General features: G+C 36.1%; 1 protein-coding gene across 3 annotated transcripts in view; it reads right to left on the bottom strand.

Annotated features, from left to right (window-relative positions):
* Positions 1 to 318: 318 nt before the first annotated feature.
* The window catches only part of ESF1 (ESF1 nucleolar pre-rRNA processing protein homolog), a 62,246-nt gene continuing 43,338 nt past the window's right edge, over positions 319 to 19,226 (bottom strand). For all 3 annotated transcript variants that reach the window (XM_025876952.2, XM_025876953.2, XM_073878404.1), the window contains 5 exons: positions 16,307 to 16,428; positions 13,213 to 13,300; positions 5,367 to 5,449; positions 1,898 to 2,044; positions 319 to 1,164 (listed from right to left, as the gene is read on the bottom strand). In XM_025876952.2, the coding sequence (XP_025732737.2) occupies positions 871 to 1,164; positions 1,898 to 2,044; positions 5,367 to 5,449; positions 13,213 to 13,300; positions 16,307 to 16,428 (734 nt within the window). In that variant the 3' untranslated portion in view covers positions 319 to 870. The remainder of the gene's footprint in view (positions 1,165 to 1,897; positions 2,045 to 5,366; positions 5,450 to 13,212; positions 13,301 to 16,306; positions 16,429 to 19,226) is intronic.

A 19,226-nucleotide genomic window follows, 5' to 3' on the forward strand; every position in this document is an offset into this window, starting at 1 on the left:
AAACCTAGATCAGATGAGATCCAGGAGTATTAAGGCCTTAAAGATGTACTTTAATTTTAAAAGGAATTAAAATTCCTTAAACTCTATAGCAGCATATCCACCCTTCTAAGCATTCCAAAAATCTGAAGGGCAGACAGAATTTTCTGTTACTACAAATAGAAAAATCATTGCAGAGCTCATGAACATTTCAAATACAATTATGAGCAATGCAAACCTGGAACTGTCTCTTCATAGAATTGTCCTCTTATCTTAGTCAAGTGTTCAGGGATTTTTTCCAGAGGTGCATAAAATGAAATAAATCAGTCCTACACAAAATAATAAAAATATTTTACACTTTTATTTACAAATTAATTTCATAAACAAACTATAATAAACATGAACAAACAATAAAGAAAGTTACTGGCTTCTATCCATTATGGCTAGAAAAATAATTTACATAGATACCTAAATCTGCCTCCTGTTTCAGAGAAATTAATGTATAGCATATATATATTTTCAAATTGTAATTCTTATTCAGACTTAAAAACTCTATTTTTTACATAGAATTGTAAACAATCTTTTAAAAAATTAGGCTAAGAATAACTTTCTACTAGAATGGCTGGATTTCATAAAATACAAAAATTTTATAAATTCTATATTTCAATTTAATTAAATTAATTATGGTTAATCTGTGGAAATATACAGAACAAATCTGTCAATCATCCACAATTGGGTCAAACTGTTATAGAGGGGGGAGAAATTTTACAATGGTCAGAATAAGATTTTATTCTTATTCTTGAAAGATAGCTTTGTTCCCAATAAATATTTCCTCTATCGCTTCACTATACTTTAGGAGAACACATTCCTAATCCAAAAAGAAACAACATACAGTTATTTGACTTTTTGTTTTTTTCTTGCTTGGAACTGCTCTGTTTTATTTTTTATAGATTTAATCAACATTGACAAGGCAGGATCGATGGATCTCTTCTGTGATTCCTTCTGAACTTCACTCTCTTTTGTCTTTATTGTCTGAGTAAATTCTTGTTCTTTTTGTTCTCTCTGCCGGGCTTTCTCCTCAAGGATTTTTTCCATAGCTTTTGTTTTCTTGAAATTAGGATCTGAAGGATCCAAATTGAACAAGTGGGAAGTATACATTGCTTGAAACCGTGCATCCTTAACATTTACCTGCAAATCCAAAAAGAAAATGAATAATTAAATTAGTAAATCAAAGGGACCAGAAATGGGGCCACATTTTGAAAGTGAGCTGTCGATTATATAAAATACAAATGTGAGTGTTTTGTATTGATTCATTAGAAAACTGTTTTTCCACAGATCTTCAGTGGAGTTTTAGGGCCTACTCTTGGAAGTCATTAAATAGTTGCTGACAGCAGTTTGTAGATTTTTTGTATAGGCTCAAACTCACACATAGGAGTGAATGGCCTTTAGGAATAAGTTCTTATTAGCAAAAAGAGGAAAAAGAGGGAGTGACAGAAACAAAGAGCTGTAGCAATAAAATAAAGCATGGCCTACTGCACTGTACACAGTGAGTGTGTGACACGATGTGACATGAACCTGCTCTTTCTCAGTCAAGCTTGAGTATGCATATCTTTCCCATCATGAGCATCACATTGCATGTGATTCTAACATTAAAAGCTAGGTATTTAAAAAAAAAAAAAAAAGAAGCAAAGCCATAGCTTTGGTGCAACCAAAAAACAAGCCAATACTTCACCTGGTGCTCAACTAAACAGTGAGTTGATCCACCCTGGGATGAACTGGCTATTTTGGTCTAAAAGATGGCAGCTTTGGCTCCACTGTGGGCCCTTCCTAAGATATTTCAAGCTAACTTTGGCTGTGCTCAATGCTCATCTCCAGAGCCGACTTTAAATTCAACCCAGCTTTAAGAGGTGTCCCTGGTTACCTCAAAGTCATCCTCTAATAATTCCTTCTTTTTCATAAGCTGTTTTTTCTTCTTTTTGCTCAGATTCTGGTGCTCTACAATCTTGTTGTAATTGAAGTGTTTCTTACTTTCTTCCTCCTCATCCATCACTAGCAAAGCCATTTCAGCCTGTGGAGAGAAAAAAAAAAATCAAATATACAACAGTGGTTTTTTTACCCAAGCAGAAGTATGGGGCACAGATATCCCCTATAGGAAAGGAGAACCCAGTCACTAGTGTGCTCTGGGATAACATCTGTCATCCATAAACTGATTGTGGATTACCAAAACTCATAAAGAAACTCAGAGATCTTTGTAGAGCAATGAGATAAAATTTTTAGAAGCAACATCACCAAGAAGAGCAGGAGAGGAGTGAAAGTTTGTATTTAAAACCAGATCAAAGGGGCGCCTGGGTGGCTCAGCCAGTTAAGCATCTGCCTTTGGCTCAGGTCGTGATCCCAGCATCCTGGGACTGAGGCCCGCACTGGGCTCCCTGCTCGGCGGGGAGTCTGCTTCTCCCTCTCCCCCTGCCTGCCGCTCCCCCTGCTTGTTTTCTCTGTCAAATGAATAAATAAAATCTTAAAAAAAAAAAAACAACAAAACCCAGACCACATTTCACTTCATGTAACTGGTTAATAGCCTATAGGAAAGAGTACTCAAACCCCCAAATAAAAATTTCTCATTTTCACTTCGGTCTTTTCAGGCAATGACATTAAAACTAGCAAACGTAGTATTTTGTGAAACAACCTACACTTTCCAAACATGTGCTTTAACAGCAAGGAATTTCTTTTTTCTTTTGCTTTTTTTGCCTTTACTTTTTCAAAATTGATACATTTCTATGAAGGCAGAATCTTAATATTTGCTTCGGAAATATGTCTGAGTTTTTCCACTAAACAGTGGAATTTTCTTCCAACCATGGGATTAAACATGAACCTCTAGGAACCAAGTAAACAACCATGTATATGAGAGAAAATACAGAGTATAAACTTTTGTTAATCTTTCTATACTACCACTCTAGATTATTTTTTTTTAAAGATTTATTTATTTATCAGAGAGAGAGAGAGCACGCACACACAGGCAGAGGGAGAAGTAGGCTCCCCACTGAGCAGGGAGCCCGATGCAGGATTTGATCCCAGGGCCCTGGGAACATGACCTGAGCTGAAGGCAGATGCTTAACCAACTGAGCCACCCAGGCGTCCCTAGATTGCTTTAATTCTCTTTCACTTCCATCACTGGCACCTGCAGTTGGCTTTCTTTTTAGAACCATTTTCCACAAAAGAAAGATTTTTTTTGCACTCCTTTACTCTGTGAGCATTACTGTGTGTGCAATAAATGGAGGACAGAAAAGATGCATCATCATGCAGAGTTTAGGTGACCAGTTAGGCTCACTCCCAGGCAGTGACATGAACATCGGTCATTGGGACATTGTTGACTTCAACTCCTGCCTCAGCAAAAATACAGATCTTTGGAGTAAGTGAAACATAAAGGTCACTGCATTTCCAAGAAAGACTTTAATTTTGTACATTACATTTATGTTGTTTGCAATAGTAAGAGAGAAATTAGCACTTGACAAAACAAAAACAGTGAATTATAGGACAGATTCAGATTGAATTAAAACTTATGGCAATATTTTCATGTGTCTGTTGGCCATTTGTATGTCTTATTTGGAGAAATGTCTGTTCATGTCTTCTGCCCATTTCTTGACTGGATTATTTGTTTTGTGGGTGCTAAGTTTGCTAAGTTCTTTATAGATTTTGGATACTAGCCCTTTATCTGATAAGACATTTGCAAATATCTTCTCCCATTCAGAAGGTTTCTTTTGGTTTTGTCAACTGTTTCCTTTGCTATGCAAAAGCTTTTTATGTTGATGAAGTCCCAAGCTCAACATCACTTGGCATCAGGGAAATACAAATCAAAACCACAATGAGATACCACCTCACACCAATCAGAATGGCTAAAATTAGTAAGCCAGGAAACAACAGATGTTGGTGAGGATGTGGAGAAAGGGGAACCCTCTTACACTGCTGGTGGGAATGCAAGCTGGTACAGCCACTCCGGAAAACAGTATAGAGGTTCCTCAAAAAGCTGAAAATAGAGCTACCCTATGACCCAGCAACTGCACTACTGGTTATTTACCCCAAAGATACAAATGTAGTGATCCAAAGGGGCACAAGCACCCAATGTTTATAGCAGCAATGTCCACAATAGCCAAAATATGAATAGAGCCCAGATGTCCATTGACAGATAAATGGATAAAGAAGATGTGGTGTATATAAACATGGAATACTACTCAGCCATCAAAAAAAGAAATCTTACCATTTGCAATGAAGTGGGTGGAATTAGAGGGTATTATGCTAAGCAAAATAAGTCAATCAGAGAAAGACAATCATATGATTTCACTCATATGTGGAATTTAAGAAACAAAACAGGATCATAGGGGAAGGGAGGGAAAAATAAAGTAAGACGAAATCAGAGAGGGAGACAAACCATAAGAGACTCTTAACTATAGGAAACAAACTGAGGGTTGCTGGAGGCGGGGTGGGTGGGAGGTTGGAGTCACTGGGTGATGGGCATTAAGGAGGGCCCATGATATAATGAACACTGGATGTTATATGCAAATGATGAATCACTAAACTCTACTTCTCAAATAATATACTATATGTTAATTAATTGAATTTAAATTTAAAAAGTAAAAATAATTAAACTATGGCAATATTATTTCAAGGTTTTAATAGTAGCATTTTTTTTGGTCTTAGTCATAGTAAGCTTTTTTTTTTTTTTTTAAGATTTTATTTATTTGACAGAGAGAGACACAGCGAGAGAGGGAACACAAGCCAGGGGAGCGGGGAAGGGAGAAGCAGGCTTCCTGCGGAGCAGGGAGCCTGATGTGGGGCTCGATCCCAGGACCCTGAGATCATGACCTGAGCCGAAGGCAGACACTTAACGACTGAGCCACCCAGGCGACCCTATAGTAAGAATTTTTAATAGTGACTGATTTTCCTCTAAATCAGAAACAGACATGACTTGGGTTTGAGATAAAATTTCAACTTTGTATTAGCTGGAAAAATGTTTGGTAAAAACTACACTGCTAGGAGCACCTGGGTGGCTCAGCTGGTTAAGCATTTGACTTGATTTTGTCTCAGGTCATGATCTCAGGTTGTGAGATCGAGCCCCCATGTCAGGCTCCCTGTTCAGCAGCGAGTCTGCTTAAGATTCTCTCCCTCTGCCCCTCCCCTCCATGAGCACTCCCTCTCTCTCTCTCATATAAATAAATCTTTTTTAAAAATCCTATATTGCTAAAATATTTAATTATGTGTTTTATAATTTATTTATAAATTTCATTGCTAAAATCAGTTATTTTTTTATTAGGGACATTAGAAACTAATGTAGACAACTTCATTTAAATTGTACATATCAATTATCCACTAGGAATGTAGCAATGATCATGTTTTACCTTTTGTCTTTCTATTTCAGCATCTTCCACTGGAGATGTGCCATCTTTTGTAGATTTCATTGATTTTTTCTTTTCTTTTATACCTGGCACAACAAACCAACACAGAAGAGTGAAAAAATTACAAGACTATCCATGACATTCTATTTACACTAGGAAGTCAGGATTATTCCTAGATACCTAGGAATAATCTTATAAATAAATATATAGAAACTAAAAGAAGTAAAAAATGTCACTGGAGATAACTATGGGTATGAATGAAATAAATACATCTGGATGGGGTGACTGAGTCTTATAAAGAGGGGCTTTCTTCTAAAAGTAGTGTATAATTACATCACTAATTAAAAAAGAAAAACCATGAGATCATTTGAATAGATATAGAGTAAGCACTGGATAAAATTCAACATCCATTCATACAATAGAACAGCATGGCTTAGTGTGTAATAAAATGCATTATCATACACTGCTGGAAAAAGAAGGGATTATTCAATAACTGGTGCTGGGAAATCTGCTTTATTCTGGGGGAAAAAAATCGATTTATAACCTCACCTCATAATGTTACAGGGAAATAAAATGCAAATGGACGAAAGAGTAAAACATTAAAAAAAAACCAACAACAACCTATGGGAATTCCAGAAGACTAGTTACCTGATCTTAAATAGAAGAAATACTTTCTTAGAGTAAGAATAATAGAAGAAATCACAAAGAAAAAAAAGTGAATTTAACACATAAACTCTTAAAATTCCATATATAAAAAATTCATCTGGAAAATGAAAAATTCATCTTTACAATAAGAATTTCATAGTAAAAGTTTAACAAAACAATTTTTCCTTCTCTAAAGACAAAAACTGATCTTCAGTAAACTTACCAGCCCTATTATTAAGCAAAACTACTTATGGTAATCAGGTGGCTCCTGATTGGTAACACTGCTTGTATTTCCGGGGACTCAGGGACTTCTGGAGACCACAAGATGTTAGAGGAGATGTACTTGTCCTGAATGAGAGGTAGTCATGTGCAAGAGTTAAGGGCACTTGAATCTGGAGTAGTTGTCCTGGGTTTAAATTCTAGCTGTATCACACTTATGCTGTGGCAGTTTGGGCCTGTGCCCTCATCTGTAAAATGACAATTCTAATAGTAGCACCTACCTCACATAGTTATTTGAGGACTAAATAAATTGGTAAATGTGAAGAGCTCAGTTAATGCCTGACACACGGTGCTATAAAGTGCTTGCTATTACTGCGCATAAATAAGATGTCCTGGGGGGCACCTGGGGGGCGCAATTATTAAGTGTCTGCCTTCGGCTCAGGTCATGATCCCAGGGTCCTGGGATTGAGCCCCGCATCAGGCTCCCTGCTCAGTGGGAAGCCTGCTTCTCCCTCTCCCACTCCCCCTGCTTTGTGTTCCTTTCTCACTGTGTCTCTCTCTGTCAAATAAAAAAATAAAATCTTTGAAAAAAATAATAAGATGTCCTGGGTTCCTTGGTGATCATGCTGATGCCTTATTTTTTCTTCCCTTTTTTGTGTCTGTTGGAGTGGGAGGGGTGCAAAAGGGAATTGGCATCAGGATGCTAAAGTATGAAAGACTAGTCTAGTGAGTAAGATGTTTCAGAATCTACAAAGACATGTTCTGTTATTCTAGAATAATATTACACAATGCCAATCTTCTCTACTGAACGCTGTCCTCTCTGGCTAAGAAACCAATGGTCTCTAAGGTAATAATGATTAATGCTTACATAGCACTTACTGTGTATCAGGCAGTAGTACTGTTCTACTCACTTTACATATATTAACTAATATAATCCTCACAACAATGCTATGAGGTAGATTCCATTATTTGTTATAATCTTCATTCTGTGGATGAGGAAACCGAAGCACAGAGAGATTAAGTAATTCTCTCAAGTTTAGTAAGTGAGGAAACCATTATTCAAACCCAAGCAGTCCAGCTCAGGCTCTCTGTTGTTAATCACTAAATAACACTCCTTTATTAACGAATGTCATTCTCCTTGTAACAACTCTTTCTGTTTAAAATACATTTTGTCATGAAATAATAAAAAAATTCACAAAGCATATAATGGTTGAATAACTGCAGCTAATGAGGGGTAACAGGAAAAATGAAGCCTAAAAGCTGAGAGAGGCTTTATTTTTTTTAAGAGATTTTTTTTTTAAGATTTTATTTATTTATTTGAGAGAGAGAGAATGAGATAGAGAGCACGAGAGGGAAGAGGGTCAGAGGGAGAAGCAGACTCCCCGCTGAGCAGGGAGCCCGATGTGGGACTCAATCCCGGGACTCCAGGATCATGGCCTGAGCCGAAGGCAGTCGCTTAATCAACTGAGCCACCCAGGCGCCCCGAGTGAGGCTTTAGAAACTGCTCCGTGAGCACTAAGTCCCTGCTGTACTTTTGCAGGCATGCCCATCTGAGAGAAAATGCCAGCATACAAGTGCTGCTTAGGATCACCCTTCAGTGCTCCCAAGGCATCTGTCTACACTTCCAGGAAGAAATATTTGTAGACAGCCCTTTTTCCTAAAGTGAAAGCCTTTATTGTTCCTATCTCAAATATTTTTAAGGAAATGATATATCTACTTTCAGATTATAACTTTTTCTCTATTTTAAAATATGTGTATATTTATATATAATATCATCAAGTTTCCACTTTCTTAGGGTCTGACTTCTACACCCTAAGTTTACTTCTGCTCCTATGTTCTCAAGGCAAGAGCTCCTTTTGAAGTGAATGGACAAGTGACATATGCAGAAGATAGGTCTGTGGCAGAAAAAAAACAGACTGTATATGATTAATACATAAAGGAGATAAAGATCTTCATATACAGCTGTGGGAAATAATTTCAAAGAACCCACAATGAACTGTTCCGGATTTTATAACAACCTGGTGAAAAGTCATAAAAATAAACTTGAAAGAAAGATTGTAGCAAAGGAGGAAAAAAAGAATCTCCAAAATGGTCAGGGCTAAAAATGATATCCAATTTTAACATGATGAATATTTCTTTGCTCACAAAGAATTTACTGTGCTGGTCCAGACTGTTTAGCCAGAAGATAAATAATGTGCAGAGATCTTTTCTGCACTGTTAACAAGATCATATTAAGAGGGCACATCTTAATTTCTTTTAAAAAGCATTTTTTTTTTCTCTTTGGAAAGCTATTAGACCTAAGTTAGATAAAGAGTACTAGGGAAATGAAAATCCTTGTTCTGAAAGATAATCTTTATTTTTCAGTAAATCTTTTGGCAAGTAAGAAACCACATGTCCTGGGACTGCTGCGAAAAGTACATATGGATGATTCTAACACACTGAATACTAACAGAGATTCTAGATCAGATGTTATGGATTAAAAAAATAAATCTAAAAATCCTTACTGAGGCTACTACCTCTTTAAGCAAAAAATGTAACAGAATACATCTATAGAAAAAGATGTGTTGCAAAAAGTTGACCTGTAAAAGGAGTATCTATAAAGAAAATTCCATTTTCCATTACTTGTAATGTCCGAGAAGTATTCTCATAAAAAAGTGCCTCCAAAGGGTTTAGCTGAGCACTTCGTACCAGAATAGTTAAAAGATTTCACTGGAGGGCAAATGCGGTCTCAGTACTGACCAGACGGGAGTGGTAAGCCCCCTTGCAATTCACTGTTTTTGTGGCAAGTTCCAATGCCCATAATTAGATACAGTCTGTTAATCGTCCTCTGGACCTGGGCATTCTGACTTTGCTTGGAAATCCAGCAATTCCCCATGTCTACCTCTTATACACACGGGTCCTGGCTCTGGCTTCGGTCTTTACAACATACTTACTTTGAGGGTTACAAAAAGTAAAGGGAGTCCATTAAGACGCAAGTTCTACCATCTACCACTGACCCTTGTGCAATTCAGCTATATTTTTTGAGCTCCAATTTACTCATCTATAAAGTGGGCTGAAGTTTAGATTAGAGGACAGAATACATATAAAAGTATTTTTAAACTGTAGACCAACATATACAAGCAATTTGATATAAGCACTCAACATACTGACTAAATGAATCAAGTACATGTAGAATATTATCAGATTTTCATGGTAGTTTATCAAATATCTAAAGTTGTCAAACAAAGGATACATTTTAATTGGGTATATTTACATGTGATATACTTTATTTTACTCCTACTTCTTCAAAAACAAAATCTTATTAAAGAGTTTATGTGATTTGACAGCCATATTTCCAATACAGCTGACCCTTGAACAACACAGAAGTTAGGGGCACTGACCCCTCACACAGTTAAAAATCCACATACACCTTTTGACTTCTCCAAAACATAACTACTAATAGCCTACTCTTGACCTGAAGGCTTAATAACATAAAGAGTTTATTCATACATATTTTGTGTATTTGTTAGTATCTATTTTTATAATAAAGTAAGCTAGAAAAAAGAAAAACGTGGGCGCCTGGGTGGCTCAGTTGGTTAAGTGACTGCCTTCGGCTCAGGTCATGATCCTGGAGTTCCAGGATCAAGTCCCACATCGGGCTCCCTGCTCAGCAGGGAGTCTGCTTCTCCCTCTGACCCTCTTCCCTCTCGTGCTCTCTGTCTCTCATTCTCTCTCTCTCAAATAAATACATACTTTAAAAAAAAAAGAAAAAAGAAAAACATTATTAAGAAAATATAAAATACATTTACAGTACTGTACTGTATTTATCATAAAAAAATCCACATAAAAGTGGATTCACGGTTCATAGTGCAGTTCATACCCATGTTATTCAAGGGTCAACTGTACTTCATTTCTAAGAAAAAAGTAACTTTTAACTCATTCTAGAAGTACATTATATTTTTGAAACTCATTTGTTATCAAGTTTGCAGTTTAGGAAAAAACAGAAAAAAATTATAGCAAGTTTATAGTGTAGGGGGAAAAATAAGAAAAGATTTCTAGTACTCACACTGGCTCCTAACCCAAGCCAAACACCAGGTCTGGCATTTATTAACGAACTCAATTCCTCCATAGTTTGAAGAATATGTAAATTTAGCTCTACCGATTGCCAAGGGCAAAGGTGTTATAAATGTATCCAAGTCCATCTGGCTTAAAATGTCTCTGTCCTGCTCAACCGTGGGGCTTGAACTATACACCTTTCCAAACATTAATGCTTTTCCTCCTATTCCACAGCTGCTCCTCAGTTTCTTCAACGTTCCCCCTACCTTCCAAGTAGTACCTCCGCCAGTATGACAGAGTAATAGTACCTTGTATAGGCTTTATCCAACCTCAGAGCCCAATCCTGCATCCTCATCTCTTATCAATGCTTTTCACCTCCAGTTCAATGGTCTGAAATACTATTTATATGCTACTAATTCCTAAGTTTATATCTGCACTGACTTCTCAGCTCATCACCCAGACTCCTTTATAAATGTAACCTAATACCTCCAACCATCTCAAAGTGATTATACCCAAAATGGACCTATTGACCTTACTTCCCACCCAAACCTATTGTTCCTACATTTCTTCCTAACTCAGTAAATGGAAGAATCTTCTTCCAGAGACTCAAACCAAAAATCTAGAGTTATGCTAAATTACTTCCTTATTCAAGTAAGTCAGCAAGTCTACATCCAAAATATATCTAGTATTCCATTTACTTTTCTCCTTCCAATTCCATTACTGGCATGCTATCTAAACCAACCATCATCTCTTGCAAAGTCTGGTCTCCCAGTTCTCACCAATGCTTCAATCTGTACTCTTCACAGGAACCAGAACACATACCAGATCATGTCATGTTCTTGCTTTAAAGACCCTTCAGTGGCTTCCCACTGTCAGGAGAGTAAAATCCAAATGTGTTGCCACGACACAAGACCCTGGGTTGATCCTGAGTCCAGCCCGGCCTCATACCCAACTCCTCTGACCATGCTCCAGCCACATCAGGGTCTTTCAATTTCTCCAACATGACAATTCTTTCTCACCTCACAGCCTTTCTGTCTCTTACCTCTCATTTGCAACATTCTTTATGCAGGACTCCTCATTCTACAGGTCTTAGCCAAATGTCCTCACCTCAGAAGTCTTTTTTGCCTACCCTATGTCTACAGTAAGCTACTCTCCTTCCTCTCAGTTATATCCTCTATATTACCCTATTTTCTTTAAAACACTGACCATATTCTTTAAAACATTGACTCTTTAAAACACTGATCATATTCTTATTTGTTTACCTGTTTAGCATGTCTTCCCTAATACCACAAACTTCTCAAGAAACGTAACCTTGCTTATTATTATTACTGCTCTATCTTTAGCCTAGCAGAGTGTCCAGCACCTAGTAGGTAATACTTATTGTTTGAATGAATAAACAAACATGGCAAGATATTACTTTTTGGCCCTAAATTTTATGTAAAAAAAATTCTCAGCCTTTCTGTTTTTCTTTTTCCTTTAAAGAAACAACTTAAGCCCAGATATAAATAATTACTCCTAGGATATACTCTGAAATCAAAAGTATATTGAAAGCAAACAAATTTTATCTATACTTTCCCTTGGAACTTTTGCTACTACCTTTCGAGGAAGCTTATTCACAATTTAAATGTGCTGATTCCAGGAAACAAGCTACCCCAAGCCATCAAAACATTTTTAACTTACTCTTTGAATCCTACCCTGAGTTCTAAAGTCTGACCAGAATGTACATGCCAAATGAAGCACTTTGGAATGAGAACAAGGAAAGTATAATGCTTTGCATTTCTCCATTATAAATTTGGTTTCCTGAAATCAGAGGATAAGGCTAAAATCCATCATCTTCTAGAAATGACCACTCAGGTATGATAAAAAGCAGAATATGCTAAGTTTCCATTTCCCTTTCCAATTCCTAAGAATCTGACATCCTATAATAGACTTTATTCATCTTGATCTCCTTCTCATCAATAAAATGTCAGTGCTAAAAGGCTATAAAAACCAGGAAATAATTTTGAGCAATTTTGACTTTCCTGTTGAGAACTATTCTGGCCCACTAGTCACAAGGGACAAGAAGCAAGGAAATTTCATAAAATCCTTCTCTTTACAATGCCAGCTTGGAGTTGCTCCAGGAGCAAGTCTTTTGGAGTTCATGTGTGTGGTATTTAGATCAGGGAAAGGCAAAATACATGAAAATAAATGGAAAATGCTTACAGTAGTCTCTGCACTGACCTAAGTATGGCCTGAACCTTACCACACACATTTACACATACCAAAAAGGTAAGAATGAAAGCATTCAGGAAAGAATGAGCAGTGCATATGTAATGGAAACAAAGCTCCTTGGATATTGGAAATTGAATGCCAGATAGTTCAGGGATCCAAGGAAAAAGGAGAGGAAGCTGGCTTTCATCTATAATGATGAAGCAGGATAAATGTAAAATGGATAAAATGGAACATAGATTTTTTGTATATTTGAGCAGAAAAGTTTTTATACGTTATAAAACACTGTAAAAATTAAAAGAAATTTATACACACATCCACGTGAACATAAACAAATTTTTCACTTTCACTTTTTCACAGCCTTTGCAAAGACCTAGAGTAGATGCATCATAAAAAAGCAGTGAAAGCACACAAGAAGCTGACTTCCTTTTTCTTTCATCCTTTCTCTCATCAATCCTTCTACAAGGATATTTCTGAGAAAGGAATCCCTGGTAAACCATTAAGTCAATCGTATCATCAAAACCCTCCTAATGAAATTACCCCTTGTATGTACAGGGGGCATGCTGACCCTTCCTAAGCTGAGAGATGTTTATAATACCCCATTGGACAGATTGCTTATAAGCCACTAAAAGAGCTACACAAATTCTAGGATTTTAAGAGAATGAGTAGTTTATATTGTTTCTACCCATGACACCTTTTAAAAAAAAATTCCAATTAAAAAGTCAAATATGGGCTGGCTTACCTATTTTTGTAATTTCTTCAGCAAAGTATGGGTCATTCAAATCAACATCAGAAGGAAGTTCATCTTCACTAGCCTCTTCAGCAAGAGCCTTAAAGTTGAATATAAAAATACATGTAGTTTATTAAGAAGACCATGAAGGAAAATCCTATCATTTCTTTTAAATCAAATAGTTCAATCTAGAATTAAACCAGTTTTTAAAATGGATTGGTTTGTAAAATAACTCCCATCTGAGTTATTCTTTTGTTTGTTCAACAAATATTTATGGAATATTTAATAAATATAGAAAATTATGTAGGGTTTTTGGAGAAATAAAGGCTATCACATATATGGTTTCTATCTTTAAAAATTTTACAATCTAGAAGCAAAAGCTAGACACAAACAGACACATATGTCAGTAATAGTAGTTCAAGACAGAAGTGCTAGAAGAGGCAAAAATGAAATGATACAGCCATTCAAAGGAGAACACTTATGTGGCTGACAGCAAAAGGAGGTGGCCTTTTCTCTCACAAAACTGAGAAATTGCAGTGACTATCAATAGTTTGAAGTAGTACATTGTGGGTTTTTAATAATTTAAATTATTATTTAAAACAATTTATTTGAGAGTTAAAGTAATCTTTTATTATAAAAATTAAAACATATACAAAAGCAGTAAGGACAGCTTAATGAAGCTCCTGTTCTTATCACCCAGTTTCAACAATTATCTTGTTTTATCTGTAATCCACCCCTGAAAGCCCTTTGGCTATTTTTAAGAACTGTTGGTTAAATTTTTCCTAATTAAATTTGAACAGATGGTCTACTAAATTAGAATATTTAAATTAAAAATCAAGCCTATAAAATAAATAGAACATATGAACTAAGATCAGACTAATCAGACTGAGATTTATTCCCAGGAATCTAAAAAATGAGTCATTTTAATAAAAATATTTAGAGTGCATATTGCTAAACATCACCATGCATGCTGAAAAAGACCCACCAAGCCCTAAAGAGTATTCATTTTGATATTAATATCCTTTTTTAAAAATATTTATTTTGGAGAGAGAGAGAACACAAGCAAGAGGGGCAAAGGGAATCTCAAGACAACTTGGTGCTGAGCAAGGAGCCCAATGAGGGGCTCGATTTCACGACCCTGAGATCACGACCTGAGCCGAAACTAAGACTCAGGTGCTTAACCAACTGTGCCACCTAGGTGCCCCGATATTAATATCCTTTTAAGAACAAGAACTAAAAATTTTTCACCAAACTCTTACAACAGATTCAGTAATAATATGATGTTTCTAACAAAGATTATGGAATACCTACATATCTAACTACGTATCTATTAACATATTTCTTTAACTACTTTTAGACCTAAACTATAGCTATATCAACTTTGGCACATAACCATGTATTCATTTCTTTATCAATGATTTCTCAATTTCAAAACTGAAGTCACAGAGAGGAAAAGGGGAAAAATATTTTTAACATGAAGGAAATTCTTGAAACTCCTCTATATGAAAAACTGTGGATGGAAGGGATCTGCTGGAATCCAGCACCAATCCAGCACAGAGCACTGAGTTTAGAACAAACTGGCTTTCAACAGATGTATTTTTAATGGCAGTAATAAAATGAGTCATCTTAGCCCAATGAAGGGAAAGAGTAAAAGCACAAGATAAGCTCAAAGTGCCCAGCAAATGAATATCAAAAAGAATAGCTGCTAAAGGTCTCAGAAACTGACTACTTTATTGACCCAAAAAGGACCTACTTATAAATTTTACAATAAATTGATGGTTTAATAACTTGTGAAATTATTCCATTTAAAGATATTTTACTGCTTACTTAGTTTTAAAAGTTCTAAGGAAGAAGAGAGGCAGCCTATCAATGGGGACAGGGCTCTTACCCTCTATTCTCATTTTATTATCTATTTCCAGAAACACTGACTAAAATAGAGGAGTATTAAAAATCCCCCCCAGTGCATCATTCAATTTTGCAGCGCTCTATATTTACAAGCACTGAAAGTCACAGCTGTCCAAAAGCACAAGCCTCTGCAGGACAGAGAGAAACAATACTGTACACTAGAAAGGACACTGGAGTGAGAGATCTGGATTCCGGTCTCAGCTTCGTCATTAACAAGCTGTGTAGCTGGAGATAATCAGTTATTTTTCTACAACTATAAAGTATCAGGATTGGACTAAACAAATCATTTAAGATTACTCAAATTGCAAAATTCTGTGATTACTGATACTATCTTAAGGTAATAACTCTACTGCTAGAATGCTGCATTTCAGTGATTATAAGATAGAGTATTTTTAGTGGCAAAAACTGTTAAGTTGTCTCTGCTATTTCTGAGGACTCTGTGGAAAAGATATTATCCTCAAATAATGGGAGTCAAATCAGATTTTTCAAGACAACATATTAGTGCAGAAGGAATATCCTTAATTAAAGGGATTTAATGACAAGATGTTAATAGATCCATACAATACTGAAATGTGAAAAATGCAGGTTGAGGAATGTAGAGAAAAAAAATTCACTCATGTCAAAAATTTCTGTATGTAGGGGCACCTGGGTGGCACAGTTGGTTAAGTATGCGACTCTTGGTTTTGGCTCAAGTCGTGATCTCAGGATATGAGATTGAGCCCTGCATCGGGCTTCGCACTTACTGCGGAGTCTGCTTAAGACTCTCTCTTCCTCTCCCTCTGGCCCTCCTGTTTGTGCTCTCTCTCTCTCAAATAAATAAATCTTAAAAAAAACTTCTGTATGTATATGTCCTCAAGTAAAAAATTCTGTATGCATCTTTCTTCCTCAAAAACACAAATAAAATTGAACTGTTTTATATCTACATATCAACTAAACTATATATTATAGGTGGCATACTTAAAGGTAAAATACTAGAACACTGTAGTTAAAGTGGCTCTGGGCTTTTATTAGGATTTGTACCTCATTACATCGCTTTGCAGAAAACACTTAAGGGTTTTTCCTTTCCTCTTTCTTAAAATTGTGATGATAACAAGCCCTTTTCTAGTGAGTGGTTACATTATGAGATAATGGATGCCAAGCACCTGGTATCTTGATACATGGTTGTTGTTCAATAAATATTTGCTTAAAATATCATTGATACCTTCTGTTTCTTCTTCAGTCTTTTTTTCTCTTTCTTCTTCTCTAAAAATTGTTCCCAAGGGGTCAATTTATCTTTTCCTTCCAATTTGTTTTTGACCATCTCTTCTGCACTTTCTTTCAGACCTAAGAAAAAGCACAGAGTTCATTTTAAAATGTTTTATCTTCATTCATTAAAAATGTAATTTGCCCAAAAAGATAATTTACATATATTTACCAGAGTAACAAAATAAAATGCAACACTAAATTGTGTAATACTCCAAAACCAGAGAAATACAGGATCAACTCATATCAAACCTATTTCCTAATAAAAAACAATAAACTTAACCAAACCAAAATAAATAAACAAACCCAGCAACTTGATATATTATAGTCAGGCCACTGAAGAAAAATCTTTTATTTAGGTTCAAATTTCATTTCTATATACTTAATTGCTTTGGGACACTAGGAAAAATCCTGGAGCAAAATCTTCTCAGGATATGACTACTAATTCATTTTTGATGGCAAACAGATAAGTAGTCTTTAACATAATTATCTCTAATTGCTTCTGTTGCCCAAATAAAAGCATTCCTTGGAAGCCATAGGTGACTAACAAAAATTGATTAGTAAGGCAATCCTTGTTGAAATACCCCCGGAGGAAAGAATTCTCATAATCTCTCCTCAAGTACTCTGTGAGATACACCCTTATGATCAAAAGGACCAACAAGTTCAGATTCCACTTTGTACAGTTTACCTCTTTCAATGTTATCTGCTTTTTTTAAAAAAATTTTTTTTAAAGATTTTATTTATTTGAGAGAGATAGAAAGAGAGTGAGAGAGCACAAGCAGGGAGAGTGGAAGGCAGAGGGAGCAAGACTCCTGCTGAGCAGGGAGCCCACCATGGGACTCGATCCCAGTACCCTGGGATCATGACCCGAGGGGAAGGCAGACGCTTAACCGACTGAGCCACCCAGGCAGGCACCCTCAATGTTATCTGCTCTTGTACTTCATCTTTAAAGGTCCTTTTTTCTTATATTCTACAGTTCCTAATTCGTGTTTCTAGGTGGCTTATGTAATAACTGGACTGGATGAGAGTGAGAAAGAAAAGGCCCTGAGGCTGACCTATCAGTCCTTGAAGACCCTCACTACTGCCAGAGTAAGGAAATGTGATTACTGTGTTGTTATCTTTGGTAATAAAGATGTTTCTTTATTTTGTAGTATTGTTTGGACATCACAGTTTGGTTTGGGGAGGAGGCAGCTTCACTATTTATATGACATAATATTCATTTCAGAAAAACAATACTTAATGGAATGATTCAAAATGCTTTTTAAGAGAGACATGGTCAATCCAGATCATCTTCCCAGATATCCTCTAAATTCTAAGGTGAAAGCAATCCTAAGGTAAAAACAATTCCTTTTTTACCTGATGAGTATACTGAGACTAAGAGCATTCAGCAACTTGTCTAAGAACATGTAGCAAGGAAGCCAGCCACACGACTGCAATTGCCTAGTTATCCTCTATACTATGACCAGATACATCTAAAATGCTGGTTTGACCCAGAATAAAGAAATGTATAAAGTAAGTGAATAAAGTCAAAAGCTTTGGGTCTCAGGTTCCTTATCTGCAAAAGGAGGTTGGTCTAGATCAGAAGCATGTAACCCTCCCACCCACATACACCTCTCCCCCACCCCCAAAGAAAATATTTGGTAGAAGTCCAAATATGTAACAACTAGAAGTAGTGTTTTGGGTCTTGTGCCTCAAAGAACAGCCTGAAACAGCTGGGATAGATGATCTCTAAGGTCCCTTCCTTGGCTTTTAAGCCAAGACTTAATCTTCAAATTTCTATGATTTAGAAAAGTATTAAATTATCTACATACTCAAGGTTATGTAGATTTGTTTTTATAATGCACTGCTGGTAAGATCTCTAATTTACTGAATGCTAAATCAGAAACACAACTCTCAATTCAAAGATGTTTTTTATGAGAAAAATACAATTCTCTTTACTAAACTGTTTTTAGGAGAAATGTGACCTGTATAAAATGATGTCCAGATCTTTGACTGAATCAACAGATATACAGCATTTAGGAAATGTAAACTGGGATCCTTACTTGGGAGAAAGCAGCAAATCCTGACAAAAGAAGTTGATTTTAAATCACAAAATAATAGGTTTATATATTATCCCTGTGGTTTAGCATACAATCAGGCCAGTCTAATTCTACATGTACAGTATTGTATTATTAGATATGATGTTTAAATAATCTTTAAGGCCTTCTTGTATAATTTCCTCAAACATTAAGAAAGACTTCATTACTCCAAAATACTAAATTAATATATTTAAACTTTTTTTTCACCAAAAAGTATTCTGTTTAATTTTGATCCTTGAAACTTACTACAATGATAAGGAAAGTTCTGTATCATTGTTTCTTTCAGGTGACTAGGACATTGCTTTTATGTGTCTTAATCACTATGAACTTCTACTCCACATGTAGGGTCTGAATCTTTTTTGGGAACATGGATACCTTGAGAATTTGATAAAAGATACAGAATCTCTCCCTGAAACACTACTGGAAAAACTTGCATACAACGTTCAGGGGTTTACAGATACTCAATGCTCATTTCGATGTAAGAATCTAAGGGTCTCAGGCAAAGAACATTTACAGGGGCACGAGAGGTCTACATGAAGATGGGGGGCCAGCTCCCATAACTTCAAAATTTATTAGCACTGACATTTGTAGATTCTACAGCAGGGTTCCTCACAGCAGCACTGTTGTCATTCTGGACCAGATAATTCCTTGTTGTGAGGAATTATCCTGTACATTGTAAGGAGTTTATCAGTATCTCTCCACTATCCACTAGAGCCAATAGTCCCAGTCATAAAAATAAAAAAATGTCTCCGGATATTGCCAAATGTCCTCTTGGGAACAAAATCACCTCTAGTTGAGAAC

Source organism: Callorhinus ursinus, unplaced genomic scaffold (genome assembly GCF_003265705.2).
Source record: "Callorhinus ursinus isolate GAN/ISIS: 27379988/994484 unplaced genomic scaffold, GSC_fseal_2.0 scaffold29, whole genome shotgun sequence".
NCBI lineage: Eukaryota > Metazoa > Chordata > Mammalia > Carnivora > Otariidae > Callorhinus > Callorhinus ursinus.